The following is a 24,619-nucleotide window of genomic DNA, read 5'->3' on the forward strand; positions in this document are numbered from 1 at the left end:
TACCAATGTCGTTTCGCTGCTCGATTCTTTGTTAAAATTAATTCGTATCGATACTCGTCCCTGGCACCTTTTTGCTACTTGTCAACAAAGACAAGGCATTATCAGTAGCTCGGAATTGTTGCCCCGTTTATTAACAAGAAACGGAATTCGATCGTTAAGTATACGTGAATACATCGATGAAAACGACCAGAACTTTGAACATCGAACGAGGCAAATGATACGCCGCTGTGTCATTATTTTCACGCTATTCTGATTTAAGCGAAGTGTCTTTACTCGAAGTCAGTTTAAGGTCATAATTTGACCCGTTTAAGTCAAAGTAAATAGAGTGGTTCATGTAAATGTCAGACGCGTACTAGTAATGACCTTTAAAGGAATCACTTCTTCAAACCGTGTGAATTTGTTTTATTTTATTTTTAGTTTAACAGATAAGGAAGGACGTTGTTTTATTTTCCTCTCGATTATCGAGAACAGAATAACGCGTTCTCTGAATTTTCGAATTGATTCTTAGCTTTAGAGTGATAGACGTTTGTGGACGTGCGCTATTTAAGTCCTTAGATCGATAAAGCTGTAAATTGGCGAATAATCCGCTAATAGAAGTGGAAATTGACGCGAGTATTTACTGAGATTATGCGTGTTATCGCGAGCACAAATTTCTCTCTACATAACATGTACAGGGTAATGTTTGATTACGTAACACGATATGCAATCGTTTCTAGAAATGAAAAATAAGAAAAGGAAGAAAAGAACAGTGAGAAAACCGTAACGTAGATAATTAAGAATAATTACACTTCGTAGCCACGTTATTATAGCGATAACTCATAATAAGAAAAATCGATTTCTTCCTTTAATTATTAATTAATCGTTATTAAAAAATCGATCGTAAAATACGTACTTGCAAAATCGACCACTCGCGTTTATTATACCAACGAGAACATCTTTAACGACCTACATATCAATTTGCCATCGCAAAAGGAGCAAGAAGAAAAGATTCCGACTTCTATGAAACATTAGTTGAACTATCGTCATTTTAGAACACTCAAGGGAATGAGCCCATCTAAATAATGAAAGACTACTCTTTTTCGTTCCTCTCTTCCTTTTCCCTTCGCGTTTTTATGATTACGAGAAGAGTAAAGGAACTTTGATAGATATTCAACGAAATCATCAAATAAATTGAACGTCGTTTTACCTTACGTTTAAGAGGATGCTGGCGGCTATGCGCAATGAGCACATACTTCTAACGCAGCCAGGCTGCGCTTTCAGAGATAATGCGATGATGAGAACTGATGATAGCGATTACATCGGTCGCACGTGGAGAATACGATCGATTTCTATTCTGCAAAAGTGAAACATCGCTTTAGAAAAGATGTCTTCTATTCGAATAGCTCTATCTGCTCGAGATTTGTCGTTGCCTCTGGTCTCATGGTCGGTGCAAGCTGTATCTATACCTGGTTGAAGTTAGTTAGAAATTTTCTACAAATATTTTATTAAGAATTTCTTAATTACCGTTTGTTTGAAAATTATCTAGAATAAGGATAAGCGGCAAGAAAGCTTGAATAACGTTGTTAAGTAACGTCGTTGCTTCCAGAGGAAAAAATATAAAAGTTTTTCTTTCGAGAAAAAATCCAACAAAATTTACAACTTGCTAAAAGCAACCGTCCAATCCAAAAACGAAAAGTTTGTTAACCGTTCTTAAAGAAACAGAGAAAAGACGTTTTTACGGAGGCGTAAGAACCGAGAACTAGTCCTGTCGCTAATTAAATTAGTATTATATTATATTAATGATAATCTCCAATGCTTTGTTTTCCCTGACAAGAGTTCTTTCTTGAGAAACACCGGCGAGTAGAAATAATTTCCATTTAAGACGCTCCGTCTTACCCGTTACGATTTTCCTCTCTGTGTCGTTCCTTTATTTCCTGCTGTGCAATTTCGTAGAATTCTAAAAAGGCGAAACGAAGATTCTCGAGAGGCATACGTGCGCTCGATCTACCGTAAAACACTGTACATACTGCGTCGGTTCTCGCGTTCCTCCGCCAGCATCGAACAAGGTGAACGCGATCGAGGACAACGGAATTAAAAACGTAGAAGAAGGAAGGGAAGAGGAAAGAGTAACTGGGAAAAAGAAACGCGGGGTAAAAAAACGAACCAGAGAAGAAAAAGTAAGAAAAAGAAAAAAGGCAGGTAGTAGGGGAAAAAAAGAAGTAGAACAATGTCCTCTTTGTTCCATTGAACGCTCGCGTCGCCTCGTTCAATCCGACGAAGAAGACAAGCGCGCGCGCTCATCTGGGGAACGATCACGGTTCAAATGCTCGTTTTTCAGTAGTGAAAAAGATAATATGTACAAGACTCTGAGCTGACGTTTGACTTCTTCTTTTTTTCTCTCGTTTTCTCGTTTCTCTTTTTGCTCATTTGCTTCCTTGCAAGTGACACGTGTTTCTTTTTGCTTCAACTGCAACAGACTGACCATCGATCTTTATCGTGCTCTCGAATGATACTGACTGAAATCTGCGTGTGTGTGAGTAATTATGCAGATGTACGTGTTTCCACGTGTCTATGTTCCACGTACGTGTCGTATATATAACGCGCGTGTGTGTGTATTTTTTTTTTAAATCGGTGCAAAGCAACAGCAACGAGAAATAGTCTCCGCTGTAATGATCATCAGTCATCTACTTCTCTCTCTCTCTCTCTCTCACTCGTACTTCATTCGTTCATATCTCTTCTTCCATTCTTTCTTCCTAACAAACACACATGCACTCTCTCGTTACTGTTTTTCTTTTCCAGTGTTGTTTCCTTCTTCTTTCTCTCTTTGCTTTGTGTTTTATACTTAGCTTCTATCGAGTATGCGTCGAATATGATCGGTTGTTCGGCAGAATCGGAAGACGGTGGTTTTTCTGGTTTTTATTTAAAAAAATACAGGTCCAGCACGCGGTATAACGATTCGTCTCGGTTCGGCCACTTCTTAACGTCGTGACCGGAAGTTCTAGGTTCGGCAGCGGCGAATGCGTATCCGTGGGTGGACTTAGGCGAGCTTTCTGGTTTCTAGAGCTTTTAAAAGGGACGTTTGCTTCTCTTTCTGCCGTTTCTTGGCTTTACAACGTGCAGGTTCGTTTCGATTTTACAATACGCAGAAAGGAATCGAATTTTTGGAATGGAATAAGCATTGTACGTTTGATACAGTGAAATTTTTATTAATTGTTCCATCTTCGTGTATCCGATTTATATATTAAGAATAGAATTCAGAATATCTCACCCAATTTTATTTACGACAGAACACTTAAGGGAACGTAATCGTGCCGATTTAAAAATACAATAAATAGAGGATTCTTTTCTTTTCATTTATTCTCATCTTTTTACTTATTGCACCAAAATCCCTACGACGCAAACGAGAATATGGCGTGAAAATTTGATTTTCGTGGATTATTACATGGTGTTGTTTCAACGAATATATCCACTATCTCGAAAAATGATCTCGAAAGAAACTTACAATTAGCCTTCCGCATCTTATACCTCTTTCCTCATATGCATACTACACACTTACTATCAAGATACAAGCTATGACAAAGAATTCCACTTAAATCTGACATTTTGAACACAATTGCCACCTGAAGCTCAACTTTGATCTTTCTTCTAAATATACATATATCGTATAGAGAAAATTCGACTCCTTTCCATTCTGTCTTAACAATTATACTATTAGTTTATCGACAAAAATAAATCGTATGATAAAAAATCTCGCTTCTACATCGCTACAGCAACGAAAGACCATAAAAAGACTTTTAATCATTGTTAGAATATTTATTTATATTAACCGCGTTTTATTCAAAAAAACTATTTATAAATGGTTCCTCGTATTTTTCGTTATAAAAAGGAAAACAGGGTTGCCCTCTATCGAAACATTCATTCAGGCTCGTTTATTTGTACTTATACGGATCTATTTCCCTCGACTAATCGTGTAATATCGTTTAGAAACATACTTATTTCTTTTCTTTTCTTTTTTTTTTCTTTTTTGTCCTCTTTCGGGGAATCCCCGAAAATTCATCATTCGCCTCTGCGCGCGCGCGCGCGCTTTCAAAACATACGCTTGCACGCATGCGCGTACGCGGTTCGTTCTCCACATAGTGGATTTTCGTCGAAAAATGAACACTTGTTTTTCTCAGGATAGGGCCGCACCTACGTCGAGCAGCGGGAAATCGCGAGGAAAACGTAGGACCGGGATCGATTCGCTGTGCGGTCAACTAGGCTATATGCAAATCAAGCTGCCGCTATTTAAAACAATAGCGACAATTAGTACACGTCCCTTACTCGACGTCCAACCCTTGGAGCTTTAGAAATTCTTGAAACTCTACGCCTTTCACATTCTTCCGAGAATCGAGGACGAAATTCTAATTAGAGATTCTTCTTTTTTTTTTATTTTTTCTAGAATTATAAATCCTATGAAAGATCTTTGAGAATATTTTAATTTAGAAAATAGCTTCTTCGTGAGTTTTAGAATTTACATATACTAGGTTCTTTTTGAAGCCTAATTGAAGGTGTTAGTAAGGTAATTAGCTAGTTTACCCGATTTTTAGCTTATCTATCGCTAAATGCGTGTGTGCGTGTGTGTTTTTTAAACACAACTAAAGGGATGAAGCCTAATTAAAAAGTTACTTCTTCTGCTAATATTACGCGCATTCTTCGTGAATGCGATTCTCGTAACAGAGAATAACAGCAAGTGATAAAGAAACAAAGTGAAATTTAAGGAATATATAGACGCGTGAGTATACGATCGAGCCTCGCGCAATTACAGAAGGCTCTGTGTATTAGCTTAAAAGAAAATTCACGAGACACTGTTTTCCCATTAGAAACGATTAACGATAAAAATAAATAGATAGAGACTTTATTTTTATGCTCCGAGGATTGAACGACGATAACATTATCTCCTATTGTCGATTATTTAAGTACCTAATCCAGAGCTAATCGCTTAGCTCAGAAATCGAGAGGGAAAGCATCGTCGAGAATCGAAAGACGATGCGTTTTCGCTTTGCACGCGTACTTATATACGCAGTTTATTTTCTGCTCAACGATAGGTTCAGCGTGGTACAGTGGCGTTTTCTTTAGGAACAGTTCGTGAAGGGTTGATTGCAAGGGAAAAAAAGGAGGAGGAATAAAAAGAAGGGGAAAAAAGGGAGGAAAGAAGAAGTAAAGTAGAGGAATTCGCAAAATAGCGAACAGCGATTCTTTCGACGGGAGGCGACGAAAAGTATAGAATAAATCTACGGTGTGTGTACTCGTGTCTGCGTGTACGTGTGTATACGTGTGTATTACTGAATACAATGATATTACACAGATGACACGTGGCTCTCTTATACAATTATGCAAGCAATTAACAATCAAACTCTATGTAAGTGTGAACGTGTCCAGTGTATGTATAAGTATTGTATATACGTAAAGATTTTTTTTAGGCAACGTACCACGACTCGCGCATACTTATATTCGTAATGATAATGCTCGATTAATTAATTACGAATCGAATAACGATGAATCGATGACGATTAATTAATAGCGGTAATTTATTTCACCGCCAAACGCTTCTCTATCCGATATGTGTTAGTCGAAATAATATTCTACAACGTTCGTACGGACACAAGCGACACATCGATACATCATCGTATTTACCATTCGTCGTTTTGCATTATAATACACGTAGAAATTAATTCATCATTATTTATGTATAATATACATCTGAAAAATCACAGTTACTTAAAACATCTTGGCTTCTCGCTTTGTTATTCCTTTCCCTGTCATTCATTCGCGCTTAAACACATTCACACGTAATTCACATTCGCCTATCATTTATCTATTTAGCTTTTATCCGGCCGAACGTTCGTTACTCTTCGATCATTCTTCTTTCTCTTTCTCATCCGTGCACGCAAGTACCTCTTTAAACCTCGTTAACAAGCACGATCAACGTTTTAACGGCTAATTTTCACGAATGTATTATTCACGTACGTCTAATATTTCTTCCTTGACTTAGTCCTTTGCTGTTTCTATCGATAGAAAAGATCTTTCGCGTAAATTAATCCCCCGTAATAACAGGTTATTCTTTTTACGGCTCCTATTTACTTTATCTTCCTTTTTTTCTCTGCTTTACAAAACGAAACATATAAACAATACAACACATACAAACGAAACAGTTTTAATTTTTGTGTCGCTCGATGAATATACATCAAAGTTTCAAAAGAAATCGATAATTTCTCCTCTCGACGTTATTCGAATACAAATCTGTAATTAGCCGGATAGATCGAGGATAAATCCAGTTATAGAAGGTTAAAGTCAATATCTATTTCCTGGACGTTATTTGGCTTAAATATCCCTCACGTGTGTTATACATATATCGGCGATATATGTATTGCGAAATTAGTCGATGCTCGTAATGAAAAATTATCGTATCTCTTTTTCTCTTTTATTATTTAGTTCCTTTTCTCAATTGGGTTGTAACATATGAAATGTTTATTTATGAGAGTATTAAGAGAGTAATAATTATTCAAGCATTAGATGCGAAGCTATAGGGGAAATATTAGAGTGGAATTAACTCGTTACTTATATCTTTCTACTTGTATTAACTCGCTAAGGAACGATATTGTACCAGAAATGGAACAGTAGATAGTAAAATTCGATTCATCGATGCGCGGAATCTATAGCCAATACAAAAATCAACAACGTGCGAGAAATAGATAATTCGAGTCTCAACTAAACGATAAAATATTTGACAACGCTTTTGGAAATAAAATCAAGCGATCCTACTTTGGTCTTTCTTTCCTTCCCTCGTTTGAACGACTTTGTTTAAGGAAACTAACTTTCCTACTCGACAAATATATACGTTTCGAGAGAAATTCGTATAACCGAACACTTCATAAACAAGTCTTTCGTAAATGGAACACGAAGCATTGCAATTATTCATAAATAATTGTCTCACTCAAACGATGAACACTTTGTTTAACAAAATGATCTAAGGAAACCAAGTAGCCAACAAATGTCTCATATGTTACAATCCAATCACTTTCGATCGATTAATTTATACTTTTAGAAAGATATTGTTTACGCTCTACGACCGGACTCGAGAAAAAAATGTAACATAACAACGTTGGATACTTCGCTACATAAGGAAATTTGCCATAAAAAATATTTGATACGCTACGTACGAAAATATAAAAATTTTAAACAATAATTTAAAAAAAAAAGGCTTTCAACTAGCGCCCTTATTCCATTTAAAAAATGGCAATATAAAAATTTATATTATATATTTTATCTGTTATCGTTATATCGATTATCGCCAGGCCAATTCAACTCGAATCTCTGATTATATTTCGCATTCTGCGGAAGAATTGGTCAGTGATAATCAAAAAATCAAACAACCATCGATCGTCCACTCGCGAACTACGATCGTATCAGAAGCTTATCGACCAACAAAGATCTACCTCTACGTTCAACGTTATCCACTGAAACGAATCGTGCACCTTCTCTTTTTTAATTACTATCTTCCTTTTACAGTACCTTCTTCTTCGTACAAATTTTTCCAAGCGCACGATGTTGCTTTTACAAAGCGCCGGAAATTACGGTCCATACTTTCACTGAATATTTCATCGAATTCATTTCGTGAATCGTTCCTATAAAACGAGATAAAACGCGATATTTATACAAATGTCTTCATATCGGCGACGAGAATCGAGGACTTGTGAGAAAAAGTCAGAAGACGAACGCGAGGATACGGAGAAAGTTCGTTTCTCCTGAAACAATGTCTTTGAATAGTTATGGGATTTGCTATAAGTGAAAGGATGGTATTTAGATTCGACGAAAAAGAACAGATCGTGGATTCATTAGGCAGTTCTCGAACAGATCGAGCTTGAAGATCGTTTTTATTCGAAGATCGAACGACGACCAAAAACATAGGAAAGTTCGAGCGAAAATAAGAAAAAAGAAAAAGAAGAGATGGAGATGAGAACGTCTGTCCAGCAACGGTCTGAAGATTTGATGAAGATCTCTCTTAACACGTTGACTGCCACGACACCAGTATTCGGGTGTCAGCAAAGTTTCGGGTCAGGCCACGTAACCCATATTCGGGTGTCGCTTATTCGACTACTTGCGAAGGATCGTCGTAGGTATTTGAAAAGATATTCCATAATAATAAAACTGTTGAATTGCTATAAAAGTAATAAATTAAAGAAAAATGGTTAAATTTAAATGGTTAAAGAAAAATTAAAGAAAATGGTTTATTAAAAAATTATTTAGAATGTAAAACTTTGAAGCATTCTATACATAATCGAGGTTGTTCGGAACAATTTGGAGAATAAGTTGTTGTTTTCGTCAAATTCTTTTGTGCCTCTGTTCGGTCCATTCGACGTCTTTTATTCGCATAACATAGTTTGCATGCGCGTCTAATGCTTCTTCCGGAATCTTATGCTGATTCCATCGAAGACAAGGATTTTTTGTATTTTCAGACAACTCTAACAATTTTGCAACTAATAATTGTCTAAATATTCTATTATTTATATCCTTCCTTGTTGTAATTTTGTAAATCGTCAAAGCGTTTACGACAGAAATTCCCAGAAGGAGTAGAATGCCAAGTTTTCTGTATCATTTGATTCCTTTCCTAATTCCACACTTTCCTTCTATATATTCAACAACAGCTAGTGGTCTTAATGATGCGAACAAACGAAACGAAAGATCATTCTTGAGGCCACTACATGATTCGCATTACTAAAATATCGATAGGAGCACCTGGCAGAGAACGCTTGGTACTGCTGCACGCGTGGCCTGACGGAGATTTCTTTGAAAACACGCATGGCAGTGAACGTGTTAAAGAAGAGAGCAAACATTGCACGTGACTCGCACGTGACTACTGATATCGAAATAAAGATTCGATATCGTGACATTGATGTGTTCGTCGCGTGACGATCCTCTCGTCTCCCTCATTTTATTCCCTGCTACTCAAATCACGCGTATTCCCCAGGGAAATATTTTAGGACGAAGTCGATCGAATTTTCTCTTCATTCTCATTTGCACTTCTGTTCGTTCATCAGACACAGGAATATGATCAGGACCAGCGCAAGGCAGGTTCAGCGCGTTCACCGGAACCGGGCCCCAAAATTACCCAATTAAAAAATACCAATTTTGATTAACTTTTTACAGAATGATGATATTCAACATTAACAAATGGAGAACATTTTTTTAGTAGGGATGATTCAATTTAAAAGAGTAACAAAAATCATCAAAGTTTAGTGTAACTCCATAAAGTCCTCATATTTTGGAAATTGCTTTAGATAAACAAATCCAGGCGCTTTCAGAGAAATGTACCTCTTAGAGAAATTAAACTACATTAATAGTTTTTTGCAAAAGTCGTAAATGATTACAGATTTTGTACTTTCATTGAACTTTTGCCCCTTGAAAGCGAATTATAGATGCGAACAAATATTACTTGGATTTGTTTAAAAAAAAACTGCTTATAAAAAATATATGATATGTAACAACATTTGTAAATAAATAACTCTTCGTTGTAAAATTTAAATGTAGGATTTGAATGTATATTCAGACTCCGCAAAGGGTCACGCCGGCGCCAAATATGATGACTGGTAAAGAGAAAATATAGAATATGGATTTGTTCAGAAATAAATCACGAAAATTTACGAATAAACGGTGAAACGTTTCTGGAAAATATGGCTCGATGAATGTAAAATAACCGAATATTGTAATAATGAAACGTCGAACTTGAGAGACAAGAAAGATGGAAGAAATTCGAGAGAAAAAAGAGAATGTTTGTAGCAGACTGAGACACGCTTTTATCATTTTTTTATCACCAAGATAAAATTGGATACTGTAAATATTGATATAAGTGGAGATTTGGATAATCGACCATTTGTGAAGCATTGGACATTTGGAATTCATAACTGTCAACTCGTCAAGGATTATCGTCGACGAAAGAAGACTGAAACGAATGTCAATCCTTGGCAGTGTTGGTATGAAGCGTAAACGAAGCTTTCAAGGAAAGTTGATTTTAGATAATAAAGAATGCGAGGAATGCAGCGCTACAAAAAATTTCGGTTGTCCATTACTCTCCTAGCACGTAAAATATACACCGTTTTATGAGATTAAACGTTATATCATTCTCGGTTAAAGCTTTTTAAACATTCAGCGATTCTTCACGCCAAACAGTAATTAAAATGTCATGAATGAATTTGCTATTTGTCGAAAATGTATTGTCCATATTCTCAAATATGTTAATTATAAAGAAGCGACGAATAGAGTCGTAAACGATTTCAGGAACGTCTACGGGTCGTATCGAAGATTCACTGCCCGCACTGGGTATATACTACACACTTGTCCTTGACACAATGATCACAATAAAATTATTAATACAGATATATACGTGTATGTGTATATATATGTATGTATATGTAATATGTATGTATATGCATATATATAAAGAATTCAAGTAAACAGGCATCGCTAAATAATGATTTAGTAGTCAATGAAACATTTGATGTACAGTCGACACCCGTGTGATTTTAACGTATAAATGTGTGTTGTCTGTGTCTAACTATCAAAGAGAATTCATAGACATATTTCTGTATTGTAATACGAAATTATTCCTCGAGAGCTGACGTGTCATCTCTAGAGATTATATCCTACCTAAATACTTTTTACACGCTAAATGTTCGCTCGAAAAAAGCTGAGGATAAAAAAAACGAGCCAGTGGTGGCAGTAAACTTCATTCAGCGTTGGTGTCGCCGTTAGTTTAACCATATTTAACGCGGACGACGACAGCAGGCGCGACTCAACTGAATTAAAACATCGATCAAGAGCTATTCCATTAATGCTAAGGTCAATTATGTACAAAAATTTGCTTTATATATTACATGACGATTTCGATCCGCCGTTAGAATGAATCTCCGACGACGAATACCCGGCAGTTAAAGGAATGGTGTCGAGCGCCGTGCACCTTCCCTTAGGAGAGAACGTTGACCTCGCGCGGTGAGCTACACACATTTAAAACGCTACTCGTCGAGTTAGGCGTGATTTGACTTCGGGCTTCATTCTGTGCCTGTCGTATTGCCTCCTTATACGGACCTCGTTTCTTCTTGTTGTACCGCGTCTAAAACAGACATCGATCGATATTCACAATTATTATACTGTTACTTTACTACTCTGCAGCAACTAGAAGTTAGAATCAACAATAAATCTAAATTGCCATCTTTCTAAATGAAATAAATTTATTTTTTTTTAATTATATATATGCGTATATGGATGAATAAGATATCTACCTTGAATGTTTCTAAAAATGGACTCAACTGGTCGCACGACATTAGAGAACTTGTCGAAGAACCGTACCAGGCGACGTGAGCCTGCGGTCCGGACGACGTACCATCCTCTTTACAAGAAACTGTGATGCTGAGAACCTGGAAGAACAAACACATATTTTAGAATACGATATTTATTTAAGCTGAATACACATGATCATACTAGTGTACACATATTAAAAAGAATATCCAGCAAAATAAATGAATATCTAATAATGCATACTTTTCCAGGCCACCAAGGAAATCCATGAATCTTTCCCCACACCACGTCACCAACGTCCATTCTTCTACCGTTAGCAGTGAGGCAATGTTCGACAGGCGTCGCGGCAAGGCGCATCATCAATGGATGAGACTGCGGTGGAAAGTCCGGAGCAGTTTCGCCGGCATCGACTTCAGGTTCCTGTTCACTTAGTTCATCACTGCTTGCACCAGGACTTTTGCAACCCAACGAAGAATTACTCACAGGATAATCACATCTAGCGTAAGCGTTTGTATTCAATCTCTTCAGAGATATGGATAGTTTTTGCTTCAGGCACTGCTCCTTTATGGCTGTGTACGATTCGCTGCCCGGAAGGACGTTCCAATTCTGCTGATTCTCGGTACTTCCGGATTCCAAACAAGGCTGCTGATGCTGCGACTGTTGGCTCTTGTGTTTACGGTCTTCCTTGTGTTTCTTTTTATGCTTCACTTTATGTTTGCGACGGTGATACGATAATGTGTCGTACGTGGGATTGTAACTGTAAGAAAAATAAATCATAATTAGTGTCATATACATATATCTGTATCATAAATCCAAAATACGGTAGTTACGAAAAGTATTTGATCGCTATTGTATTTATTATACCGTTTACACGCTAATTAATTAGGTCCAAATAGTATATTCGTATCGTTTAGTGGTACTTTCGTAGTGATACTATGAAAATGAAATGTAGAACCCCATAAGAGAGCGCTTCATTAAAAAATAAGAATATGTGCAAATACTTTTTCTGTAACCACTATATAGATGCACTGATAACTAATATCTTAAAACGGTTATTTTACCGTGGAGATCCATTGCAAGGAGATCTCGCAGGCGAAACTCCACCGAGCATTTTCCTCCTGGCCTCTTTTTTAGCCTTCTTTAGTGCACGTTTCGCAGCCTTAGCACTGGCGTCCTTCACACCCTGTTTCTGAGGATCTACTTGCTCCTGTCCATCTTCCTCTCCATCCTCACGATAATCATAATCGTTGTCAAAATTCCTGGGCAATTCCAACGGATCTCTCTCCGTTTCTGTCTGCACCTCCTCGGCTTCGTCAGTTTCCTGCTCGTACTCCGGATCCTGAATCTTGGAAGGTATTTTCAAGACAGTTCCTTCACCCTGAGCACCGAAAGAGATCTTAATCACTGGTGTGGTTCTAGCTGTCCTTGTCGGATCTTCGAACACTGTCTCGTCCCATAGATCCTCCATAGATCCGACGGATCGCTTCTTTCGCGGCACACGACCCGTTCTTGGCCTCATTGTCGAGTCCGCGGCCGCGAACGTCTTTTTCTCTTCTTCTTCTGGTATTTTTGCACTTTCCACGGAGGAGCTGCTAAGTCTTCTGGGTGTGGCACAATACGCCATTGATGGGTTGCTATCACAATCCGTTGATTCCATGCGTTCCTCTGTTGGCTCCATCGCGTTCGCCGATGAGTCGCCCTCCTCGGCTCGATTGTTCCAATACGATGGGCCAATCTTCACCTTTTCTGCAGGAGAAAAAGAGAAACAGATAAATGACGAGGCTCGAAGAGGTTCCGTATTAGTGTTATTCTAACATCCTTAGTTGGTTAAAGCAAAAGTAGTTTCGTAACATTTATCTTTATAAAAAGGAAATCATATATACGTATGTCTGTATACGAATATCTAAATATCATATCATCTATGGAGTTTTGTAAAGTATGCAATACTTTCTATCTAGCATTTTTCTTGATCTGTTGCAACTCTTCGTACTTTTTTCAGAGATAACTTTGCATTTTCTCAAAACTTTTCACTCGTCATATATTTTTATAACTATTCCAGATAAGCATACGATTGGAGCATTTTGTAAATATAGAAGGATATAATCTTGTGTCAAAGGTAGCTAGTTACATCTTATAAAAGGACATTTTTACGTCAATAGTCATGAATATGTCACATGTATATCAAACATAGATAATTACAATTGAAGAGTAATATAATAAAAATAATTAGATTATTTAGTTTGTTAGAAATATTATCGTATTTCTCGCTCAATGAGGAGTTTGATCGTTCAATTATCAAAGATAGTAAGTTTTATACGGCTTCGATTTTTGCATCACACGAATCTTTCTTATTTTAATGATCCTCCTTGCACATTCAGCTAGTCGTAATTAAGTGCAAATTATTGGTGTTACGCGTGTATTCCACGGACGATCTTATTATCTGCAAATGGACCTTATGTAATTCGACTATCGAAGCCTGAGATAGTTGCTTTAAGCACCTTTTCCGAGGACAAGCTTCTAAAAGATTAAGATCATGTGTTATACGAAGCACTTCGTCTAAGCACTTCAAAAAGCAAAAACTCAATAACGCAATGAAATCTTTATACAAAAGAAGAAAACGAAATTTATATGTATAGAATTGTATAACAATTATTTCTTCCATTTAAAATAAATTTAAAATAGAAGAAGGTGGAGAAACTTTCTTTAAATGAAAAATATTAACCATTCGCTTGCATGGCATTGTTGATTTCGTTTGGTTGAAGTCTCGAAATTTTTGGGATGAGAGACGGTCCAAGCTTCGACGAATCAGGGCTGAGTGCCGTAGACGACGAGGATTTCGCTGTTTGATGAGATGACACCGTGATGTTCTCGGACTGACACTCGGAGAACAGTATTCTCGAGGCTTTTTGCGGCTGCTGACCACAGCGTCGATCGCTTCTTCGAGTGGATCCATGGCCCGTGACCTGATGAAAAATCATGCGTTTTTACCGATGCGTAAAACTCATCTGACAACTACTCCATTTGCAGTTCCTCGCCGCCCGATTTCCAATGGATTTGCGCTGGGAAGATATTTCAATGGAATTTTTTCATATAACATATAGCCAGCACTGAAAATATATTTTAAGAAACTAAAATGCTAATCGCTAAAGTGATATAGTTATTTTTCAAAATAAGCTATTAGTCATATTAAAACAATTTCCATATGATTCTATATGCTTTCCAGGCAACTTTCCAAATACTGCTAAGACATATCAGAGATTTGTCATAATGAAACATTTAGTGGTAGGTTTTCTTCCTTTAAAAAGTTTCAAGACAACTGGTGAAATTCCAAATATAAATCACGATATAATGTACTTCGATGAAACTTCTACCTTCTGACACGGAGCCAGCGAAATAAACTATCTTAAGGCTAAACACGTGTACTGTACGAGAGAACGCCAGTACCTAGCAAATGTACCATTAGAACACTTTGTGCTCAAGCGAAGAAGAACTCGAGAGGCAAGTTGCCATGCCCGAATCAAACTACTATCGCACAATGTAAGTGCACCTCTTGGAAGACAACGCGTTAAGTTACTTTTCCTCTAGTTCAAAATCGTATGACTTTCTTCCTTCTGGCGTGCTCATTCGACGAAGTTTCCTGCAACACAATTTACTCGTTTCTTTTGCTCGATGCCCGAAACTTTTCACAACCTACATCAAATTTGACGGTTTTTACCATCGTAGCATCACAACAATAATTTTCTTTAAAAAAGAAAAAATCTCGATGAACGTTAACGAAGTCGTGAATCCGCGATTCGCGTATTTTTTTGTCGCGTTGGTTAAGTTAGCTGAGATCGTTCATTTCGAAATGACGGAAGATTAAACGTGATTAATTAGTTTAGCTTTCTTTCACCGTTATTACCTTCCTATTATTATTCGAAAAATGTAGAGGGATTACAATGAAAAACGAGATATTTGCAAGGGCTTGAAGCTTTAATATTTAAAGCTTTTGCATAAATTTCGACAGATTTAAAGATATCCAAAAATACGGTTGCGCGATATTTTCACCAGATATGCAAAGTGTCGTTAAGAGAAATATAAAAACGAGCATCCGACTATTCGGTTGTTCCCATCGAAATTAAAAGCTGATAAAAAATAAATACAAATGTAAATCGATATAAATTTCGAAAGAACACCTTTAATAAATAAAATCGAAAAATCCTGATAATCCGAGCAACAAGTTGATTCAATCTCGCCAATTAATGGATTAATAAACATCAGGAGCACGTTACTAAAGCAGAATCACAGTACAGAGAATCTCCTCTTATCAGTCTCTCACACATGCACACGAGAAAAAGAGAAGAAGAAAATAGGAAATATTACCTGCTGTTGCTGCGGCTGCTGCTGTTCCTGCTGAATCCCGTCGTGCTTCCGTTTTCTGCTGACGTCCACGTTCTCGCTGTTCTCGTTGCAGATCGATCTACACTTGCTACAGAGCACCTGGCGTGGCCTGAGCCTGACCGTTGGCCGTGCATTCTTGTACCTGGCCGGCGGATTGATGTTCCTACGAAGATCGACTTTCGCGGTAGTCAGCGAGTTCTTCCTCTCTTGAAAGTAGCTGAATCGAGCCGCTATCGTCGCCAATTTGTCGCCATCCGGGTCCGGTACAGGTTCCGGGGGTTGCACGCCACACGGTAGGCCTCTGAAAATAACCGTGCACAATGAATGATTGTTAATGATCGGTCGATCAGTCGTTGAATGTTACCCAGTTTGAATAGAGAGTAATTCCGGAGATTTGTACACGTTACAGCATTATATGCATACTTGTTTTATGAATGATGTAGGCGTTTATAATGGATGTATAAATTATATCTGTTTTAAATGATCACCGCTGGAAATTTGTGCATACACAGTGACACGTATAATCGCGGTAAATACTGTGGTATACGTGTTAGTTCCGCTACTATTAAAGGATTATGCGACAATTAGGAGATTAACTCTCTAAATACGTAATGTACGTGCAGATACGTGATAAGCGAGTGTTTAAAGTAAAAATTAATGTCGCGGACAACTAATTTGTTTAAGGAATTTCACATGTATTGATGTAAAACGTGGCATTGTTAGAACAATATTAAGGGATATTTCTTATTTTAATATTTGATTGAGAGAAAACTAAATTCCTTAAGAAACTTCACGACGCCTGTTGATCGGTGTGTATTTACTTAATATCAAGCATGATAGACAAGTAGCGTCAGTGTATGCTAATTATCTATTATTACGAAAGTATCGATATTATAAAAACGATGCACTGAAAATTGGCTACACTGTTGCAAGTCGTAATATCCCAACGTTTCTTTCGCTGCCAGGACTCTACTTCCTTCCCGAAGATTACGATTTCATTTTATTCCTTGAATCTTTCATTAGAAGGATTCAGTATCGGATTGGAAGAAGACGAATCGATTGGGTTAGTCGGCGAGCTGGGAATTCGAACGCCACGTTGCTGGATTATCTGGGTCATTGATAGACTGTATTTCCTTCCGAGCTTAACAGTTTAATGTATCAAGTTGTTTATGATAAACTGGAAAACCTACTATAAATTGATAATTTGTTCTGATCAACAGAGCGCGATTAAAAATTCGATATTGTGTAAGGGATCGAAAGATAAATACGAATGAAACTCTATTCTACATTTAACGATCTTAAGAATGGTAGGAAAAGTTTATTACGATTTTCATTGCTTTAATCGTAATTTAATCCAGGCTTATGCTTGTTACGATCTTTTTCGAGTATGTACGCGTCTGTTATATTTTGTTTCTACCTCAGTTTATTCCTTAAAGTTAGATCTTAATTTGCCATCTATAGAAATATAGCTAGATATATCTTAATTTATTATACAGATTATAATATATCATGTCATTTCAGTTCATTTTGTTTCGTTACTCTAAGGCTTATCTGCTAAAGCGTTTGTACTATGTTTGCCTCTATGCTATAATATGACACGAGCATGTGTTTCCTTATAAATAATTCCCTGTTTTTGCTCCAGTCTTTGGTATTTCGTTCCAGTTCTGGTTTTGTTCTTCTTTGATTTCTCTATTCATCCAAGCAGAAAGCTCTCAACTTCGTGCCTCCCTTTACGGAGTTCGCTGGTTCTCATTTATCGGGTTTTATCGTTATTTTAGTCGATTTCTAATTGATTCCTTTAATTTCAACATTCGAAATAATAAAGATTATGGGAGTTTCGAGTTTCCTTCACAGTTATTGAAAACACGACGATATTTTTAGAAAATTATATATTCAGCTTTCTCGCAATAGGGGAGTGATTATATGTGCCAATTTATTTTCCACGCTCCATTCTAATTTTGATCATCTCTATGCAATATATTTAGATACATACTCAAAATCGTTATGTTTAGCGTTGTAAGCAAGCGAACAAACAACCAACGAGAACTACACGACCTTTAATAACTATACAAAATCGGATAAATTATCTAATAATACCCGAAAATAGTAACGCGTAATAGTGTTGTAAGAATAGAAAATGCACGAATATTTTAACAAAATTCAAAAATATACGAATCTACAGTCACTGAATAGAGGATCCCACTTTCACAGATAAAATTAAACGGATATTTTATTCCTGAAAATCGGGAAGATTTGAGATTATTACAAATTATTACATTCTACAAAATCTTAAAATATACAGAATCTATTTCTGAAAATACTGACTGTATTATTTAACAACTATTTGACAATATCGTTGCAAAATTCTAAATGATAAAAAGAACGAGAAGAAACTCTAGCGTATTGTCCATCGTATTCAAGTAGAATGAACTCTTTACTCGCCAGACAGCCGTCTCATGTATTGACCCACTCAGGTATACCACGAATTCCTCCTCCATAATTCTGGTACCTGGACGAGCTCGCCATTTTGAATACCCTAATCAACTAATATGTAGAAGATCTTAAGAAAAAAGGATTTAATGATTAACGGATTCACGGAAACACCGAAACTTTCTCGCATCCAACGCGTCTTACGACACGCTAGAAGTAATTTTAAGACGGATTACACTTAGAGACTAATTTTAACAGCATGTTTCAACTTTTCCTTATAACGATTCCCTGGAATCATAGTTTCTTATTCTTCCCCTTTTTGTCGACGGAATGTGAGTCATTAAGATATTCGTCAGTGCGTGATGAAACAAGAAGAACGCAGCTGCAACTGAGCAGCAACTGTCTCGACTCTGTCGAAGCATATTTTCACGCAAACATTAATTTCTGTACATTAGACATGATTATTCGAAATTAAATGTGAAATATATAAATCGGTACTAGTTTATTTATTCGATAATTTAAGATATAATCTACATCAATTAATTCTACATTAATATACATATTAATATACACTCCTACGTATCTGTTCTATCCATTAAAATATTTTATCAATATTCTATCGTATCATCTCAGCATTTGTATTTATTTATTAAATAATCTCGCTAAGATTTACTCTATAACATTAATATTACAAAAATAGCGCTTAGTACGATAACAATATAACGACCAACGATTTCCTGGAGGCTCATGTAGTACCAGGTAAAATCGAGCGTGTAATATAAACTATACACTCGAGAGCATAATAATGGCCAAACTATAGAACGTTGAATGTGGCATTAAAAGTGTTTTTGATATCACAATTACATACATCCGTATGTATACTTTGGACAAAAAGGAGAATCAAAGATCCATGACGTATTTCATGGAAATTACGGTAAAATTACAGAGGTAGGAGGGGGGGGAGGGGAGATAAAGTAGAATCGCGAGTGCGCGGGTACACGCGTTTAATGAAATGTAAGAGGGAAATGATATTGATCCGGGTAGATCGAATCGCGGTAAGATAATGAAGACCTTTCGTAATGAAAGTACTATTATCATAATAGCCTTCCGACACTACATCCGAGGCTAGCGATGAAACACGTAAGCAGCTAACCGACAGACAGCGGCCATAGTGAAGTCATTGTGTGTCTGGATTGCGTTTTCGTGACCGTGGCTCTGGCTAAGCTTCGCGAAGGGACCTGCTAGAAAATAAATAAAAAGAGGTAAAATAGAATTTTTACCAGCACGGTAAATGACGAAACGAAATTGTCAGATGTTTCAAGCGTGATGCGGCGGATTTTTCAACAAAAAGTTGCAAAGAGTGCGAATTTTCCTGTCTCATAATTCCATCATTACTTACAGAGTGATGCACGGAGCGAGCATGATACTCTGCAACATTTTACGTAATTAAACGGATACGTTTTCTCTTCCTCTCGTTTTGAAAGATTGTTTCAACCCTCGGCAATTTTGTTCCAATTAATATAATTTCTTTCTCGATACCGACGTGTTATGACGGTAAATAGAAGTTAATATAACGGAGTGAGAGATGGTTAAATCCGTAAATAAAAGTCTAATTAATAATAGAGTTAATAGCAGCGAATAACAATCCTATTATTACCAAGTAAGTTTTAATCCAGAAAACTGAGTGTCAGTGATGAGAGATTAAATAAATTGAAATCGTAGACAATGTTTCCTAGAAACTGAGCAGTATTTCCTCGCTTCTAGTTCTTCGCTCTATTGTGTCTAGATTACCGTTTCGTGACTGAAACAGACTGAACTCTAGGAAAAATTAACTGCAACGAAATAGAGAAATTTTTGTTCGCTTTGTTCACCTTCCTGTTCAATTTCCTGTTAAAAGATCGCAGAGAAAGAAAGATGATCTTTGTCCAGGTAGAATTACAGGAAATTGGTTGTATAACATTGTCGTATTTTCTTTTTCTTGCTTTTCCACCGCAGAATAATTATCATATTAATTTCAGAGACTTATTTACGTCAGACAGAAATGTACAGATGTTTTTATAATACTTCGTGCGGAGGAGCTTTTTAATTACGTTATTTAACCGCGCAATTTCACTCGTCGGCGATGTTATCTATCCTACAAATCGTGACATCACGAGACTCGGACAATTTGATGATTGCTATAATCTGACTCATTATTGGGGGATTTCGAAATCGTGCTCATTACAATATAACAAATATAATCTAGTGGACTCTTTTGTCACGATATATCGAATTTTCATTGCACAAATATCGTCTGTCCACTCGTAGAATTTCACTTTTTATATGCAACAAATACTTTTAATATAAAATACCAACACGATGCTAAAAAACGATACTTCAGTACCTAATTTCTCCCCTACAAAATACCAATTCCACGAAAACCTAATAATCCGATATCCTTTCTCGTCAACGTGCATACACGTACACATCCATCCTGGAAAACCCTGTCTCGTCCATAAATACTCTTCCACTATCCTCCAATCATCTCCAGCCTTCTCCAAGAATCCACCTCGCCTACGCACTCTCGAAAAGTCCACGCCATTGATAAAAAGATTCTCCGATCTTTTATTATCGCAGCAAATATAAAGAGGAAAAATCGAATTTCTCGTGGACGATATTTCAGCGGTTTCTCCGTAAAGAAACGTCGAACCAAAACCACTCATCCGTGCAACGAAACGACCGATGACCAATCCTTAAGACGAGTTTTCCAGGATCGCAATAAGCAAAAGAGCGAGGATAATGCAGAAGCTAAATTAGGTTCGAAGGAGCAAAAACGCTGTAACTGACCGCGAGCAGCGGTTTCATAACGTCGAAAACTATTTGTGCGATGCACGGAAGCCAGGGCCAGAGGCCTCTGGTCGAAAGATTATTGGGCAACGGTTGCCTGAACGTACAGCGACTAGCCAGGCATTCGCCTAAGCCTGGCTGTTTCGTGCCACGGGAACAACACACAACGCAGCCAACAACGTGGCCGTGGTATTGATTCGAAAGGAACGGACAATAAGCGACGTTCTGACGATGTATCCATTAATATTTTCCGGCTTTTCGATACCGGGCGACCATCGAAAATTCGTGGACGGTAGAAAATGAGAGTTCCAGATGAAAGCCAGCAGCAACCAGAGGGTCGAAATGAAAAGAACGCAAGATGAAGAAGAAGACAAGGAACGAGTCTTCCAGCTCGGTGTATTCTCTCTGATTTCTTCATTTTCTTCCCGCTACTTTCATATTATTTTCCTTTTTCCCTTCTTTTTCCTTCCTCCTCTAGGTTTTTGTTTTTGTTGTTTAGAGATGATAAAGGTTGAACAGCGTATGTGTATGTGGTTCATTTTGAGATTGGTGGTGTGCGCTGTATCTGAGATTATTTTTCCCCAGCAATGGTTTGTTATTTTCCTGTTTCACCGTGCGTATTGTTGCAGCGAATGTTTGGGTGCTGGATGTTTTAATTTTGAAGATCGCGGATGAGATTTTTGGTTCGGAGAGCTTTTTTATGTGCGCGCGTAGGTTTGCGTTTTATCTGTTTTTTTAAGAGACACATGGTATTTTCTGCAAATACCGTGCATATACGAAGGAAGAGGAAAAAGCTTTAATAACACAGAGGAATAGTTGCGAATATAATAATGGACAATTTGAAGTACCGAGAAAAGTAGCTTCGTCTTTTATAATTTCCATTAATTGTAACCATAAACCCTTTATTATTTTCATTAATTTGGAATTCTCTGGTGGATCATTTTTACCGTTTCTGACCTAGATTCGAAAATTCCTCGCCCTTTCACGGTAAAAGACCGCGTTTCGTAAGGATTTTTCAATGAGGCGAGAGCCAACGGGCTCTGCTATTCGTTTATTGTTTATATACACACGTGAACGTCTTATGACGTCCCCGTTTCCCAGGGCTTCAGCGTTGCACGACTCGGTGAGTAATTAAGGTAGCTACAATTAGAGACATACTAGCCGAAATGAGTAATGAGTTTCAGCCGGTGGATGACACAGGTATACATCTCAACCAGGAACATTCGCGAGAGTAGTAGCTGGATTAATTCATGGAAATTTTCTTTAATCGTGCCTTTACCTCTCGAGGAATATTCCAATGAATAAAATTAAGCGCGTGTTAAATATTTGAAGAATCACTTCAACAAATACAATATTTGGATTTCCCTAATATTTTTCGAACGAAGTGATATTTCTAGAATCCTATATTTACAGAAATTATTCACGTTGAATTTATTAAGTCCCTGCTTCAGAACCATTAAATTTTATTAACCGCTTTAACCGAGCACAAGAGATAACGAATTACAATATTTTTTATTTCATTTCCTTCCATAAACCGCGAACGTTAAAAATGATTTCCGACCTTCGTAGTTGGAGTCCAACGAAATATAATTCAAATGTATCTGCCGCCGCTATACGCACTGCTAGATTTGTATTAAATTAAAATATATAACCAACCGAAAAATAAATATTTTATACAAACCATATTTTCATCGAATAAAACTAAATGAACGTCGAAAAGATCTACGAGAGGCTTCGTCAGCGAGGGAAAATCTACATTCGCTGTTCGATCCGATCGTGAAATCTCGCGTGATGAACGAGCTTTCCGCGGAACTGGAAAAAACTTCAGAAACTTGTGCATTCAGGCTGCAACGCGTTCCACCGGTGAATAATGCGAACGGATCCCGTGGTAATGTGATTTATATTGCACGGTGAAATATAGGTGATCCGTCTGTGGAGGAAATTGGGACGTGTAGGGTGCAACTAGCGCCAATCTTTCGCGATCTCTCTCGTTCTCCACGCTCTGATAGATCATGCGTGAAAATTCTTGAAAATGATCGTGGATAACGTTGTTAAGGCTAGTGATGGGATCGAATACCGTCCAAACAGGGTTAGGCATTATTGTAATGAAATATCTGATGTATAAATGAAGGTGTAAGATGCAAAGATTTGCAATCTAAAGTTGGTAAGATTAAGTACCACTCGAACAAAGTTAAATAATAACATAATTATGTATCATATATATATATATATATAATATTTTAATAAATAATGAAATATATATCATTATATATAATATCGTAATTATTAATCGAAATAGAACATTCGCTGTAGTAGAAAGTACATATGTATCTTTCAGACGCAGAAGATTGGATATTATTTAAATATCGAATCATCAATATCGGATATAAAATGTTTGATCTCGTAGATAATTCTATCATGACTAATGGGAATATATAAAAAAAGAAAATCCCCTGCGCAGCGATATCATAGGTATATCTATGTGATACCAAAGTTAGAAAATCAACAGAAACAGATTTCATAGATATAAATATCATATTTCTCCCCCATAGGATCCTCTTCAATCCTGCTTTTTATGAAGATTAGAGCAGCCTATATTTACGATCAAGGTATTTTGTTCATCTTAATTTAGAAAATTCGTTGATAAAAATCTTCAGATATATCGTGTACTTTATATGTGAAGTTTTATAAAAAAAAAAAAAATCGTATAAGAAATTTAAGAAAAAGTTTTATAATGCATTAGTGTATACTGGTAAAAATATCTGACAGCCGTGCAACGATAGACTTTTATCGGTGGTGAATATTGATGCGCGCCTCTACTACTCGATAGCTTTGCACGCTATTACAACTGTCTGACGTTGTCAAGAAAAATATGTATGCTTTTTTGGAGAATATTAATACGCAACCGCTATTTACGGAGTGATGTAATTATACTTATCGATTACACCAGCGTCCATATATATACGTTTATGTACGTATATATGTACGTTTGATATATATATATGTACGTTTGATAAGTGTTATTTTCAGCGTTGAAAGTTATACTGATATTACAGAGAGAAATGTATCGATTTGAAACGAATTAGAATTTGGCACATTAACATCAAATATACCACCTTTTGCTTTCTGGAATTTTTCTTAAGTGTATCTCTTCTTATACCTTAAAATAAATTTCCAAAAAAGAAAAGAAAGAAAAACTATCATGATTATTTTATATCGAAAAACAATCCAATTATTTTAAACGAAGAGAAAAGATACTTATCTTTCAGTTAAAATAAAAACCTTGTATAGAACTATATATATATTAGTAAAAATAACTTCTGTTAATCGTGGTCGTTCTAGTGTTAGTTCTTAGTGTTAATACTTAAATTTTTAAAATACGTTTTTTATATCGATGATGATCTTTTAATATCGTTTTTCAATCGCTCTAACTGTCTGTTTACTGTTAAAAATTTAGACTTTTCTCGTGGAAAGTGTATTTTAATTTACTTGTGCCTCTCCTTGAATGGAAAATTCTGGTATGAAAATTTGTCACCGCTTCATGGCAATTTCGACGTGGCACGATATTAAAAAAGAAAGGACTGTTTATCTTTCCTTAAAGTAACGAATCATAATGAGTTAACCGGTTTTAACGATACACCTGGTGACTATGTCTATACCTTTATCTGTAAAT

At 36.6% G+C, this 24,619-nt stretch overlaps 1 protein-coding gene across 2 annotated transcripts in view; it reads right to left on the bottom strand.

Annotated features, from left to right (window-relative positions):
• Positions 1-8,523: 8,523 nt before the first annotated feature.
• Positions 8,524-24,619, bottom strand: part of LOC100643629 (PWWP domain-containing protein 2B) — a 35,447-nt gene continuing 19,351 nt past the window's right edge. Inside the window, exons 2-8 of one of the 2 annotated variants that reach the window (XM_012317179.3) lie at positions 15,673-15,991; positions 14,033-14,273; positions 12,372-13,056; positions 11,794-12,067; positions 11,554-11,730; positions 11,295-11,429; positions 8,524-11,125 (exon numbers count right to left, since the gene is read on the bottom strand). In XM_012317179.3, the coding sequence (XP_012172569.1) occupies positions 10,979-11,125; positions 11,295-11,429; positions 11,554-11,730; positions 11,794-12,067; positions 12,372-13,056; positions 14,033-14,273; positions 15,673-15,991 (1,978 nt within the window). In that variant the 3' untranslated portion in view covers positions 8,524-10,978. Of the gene's footprint in view, positions 11,126-11,294; positions 11,430-11,553; positions 12,068-12,371; positions 13,057-14,032; positions 14,274-15,672; positions 15,992-24,619 lie in introns of both variants that reach the window. The other variant, XM_003401356.4, reaches the window with a different exon arrangement.

Source organism: Bombus terrestris, chromosome 15, assembly GCF_910591885.1.
Source record: "Bombus terrestris chromosome 15, iyBomTerr1.2, whole genome shotgun sequence".
NCBI lineage: Eukaryota > Metazoa > Arthropoda > Insecta > Hymenoptera > Apidae > Bombus > Bombus terrestris.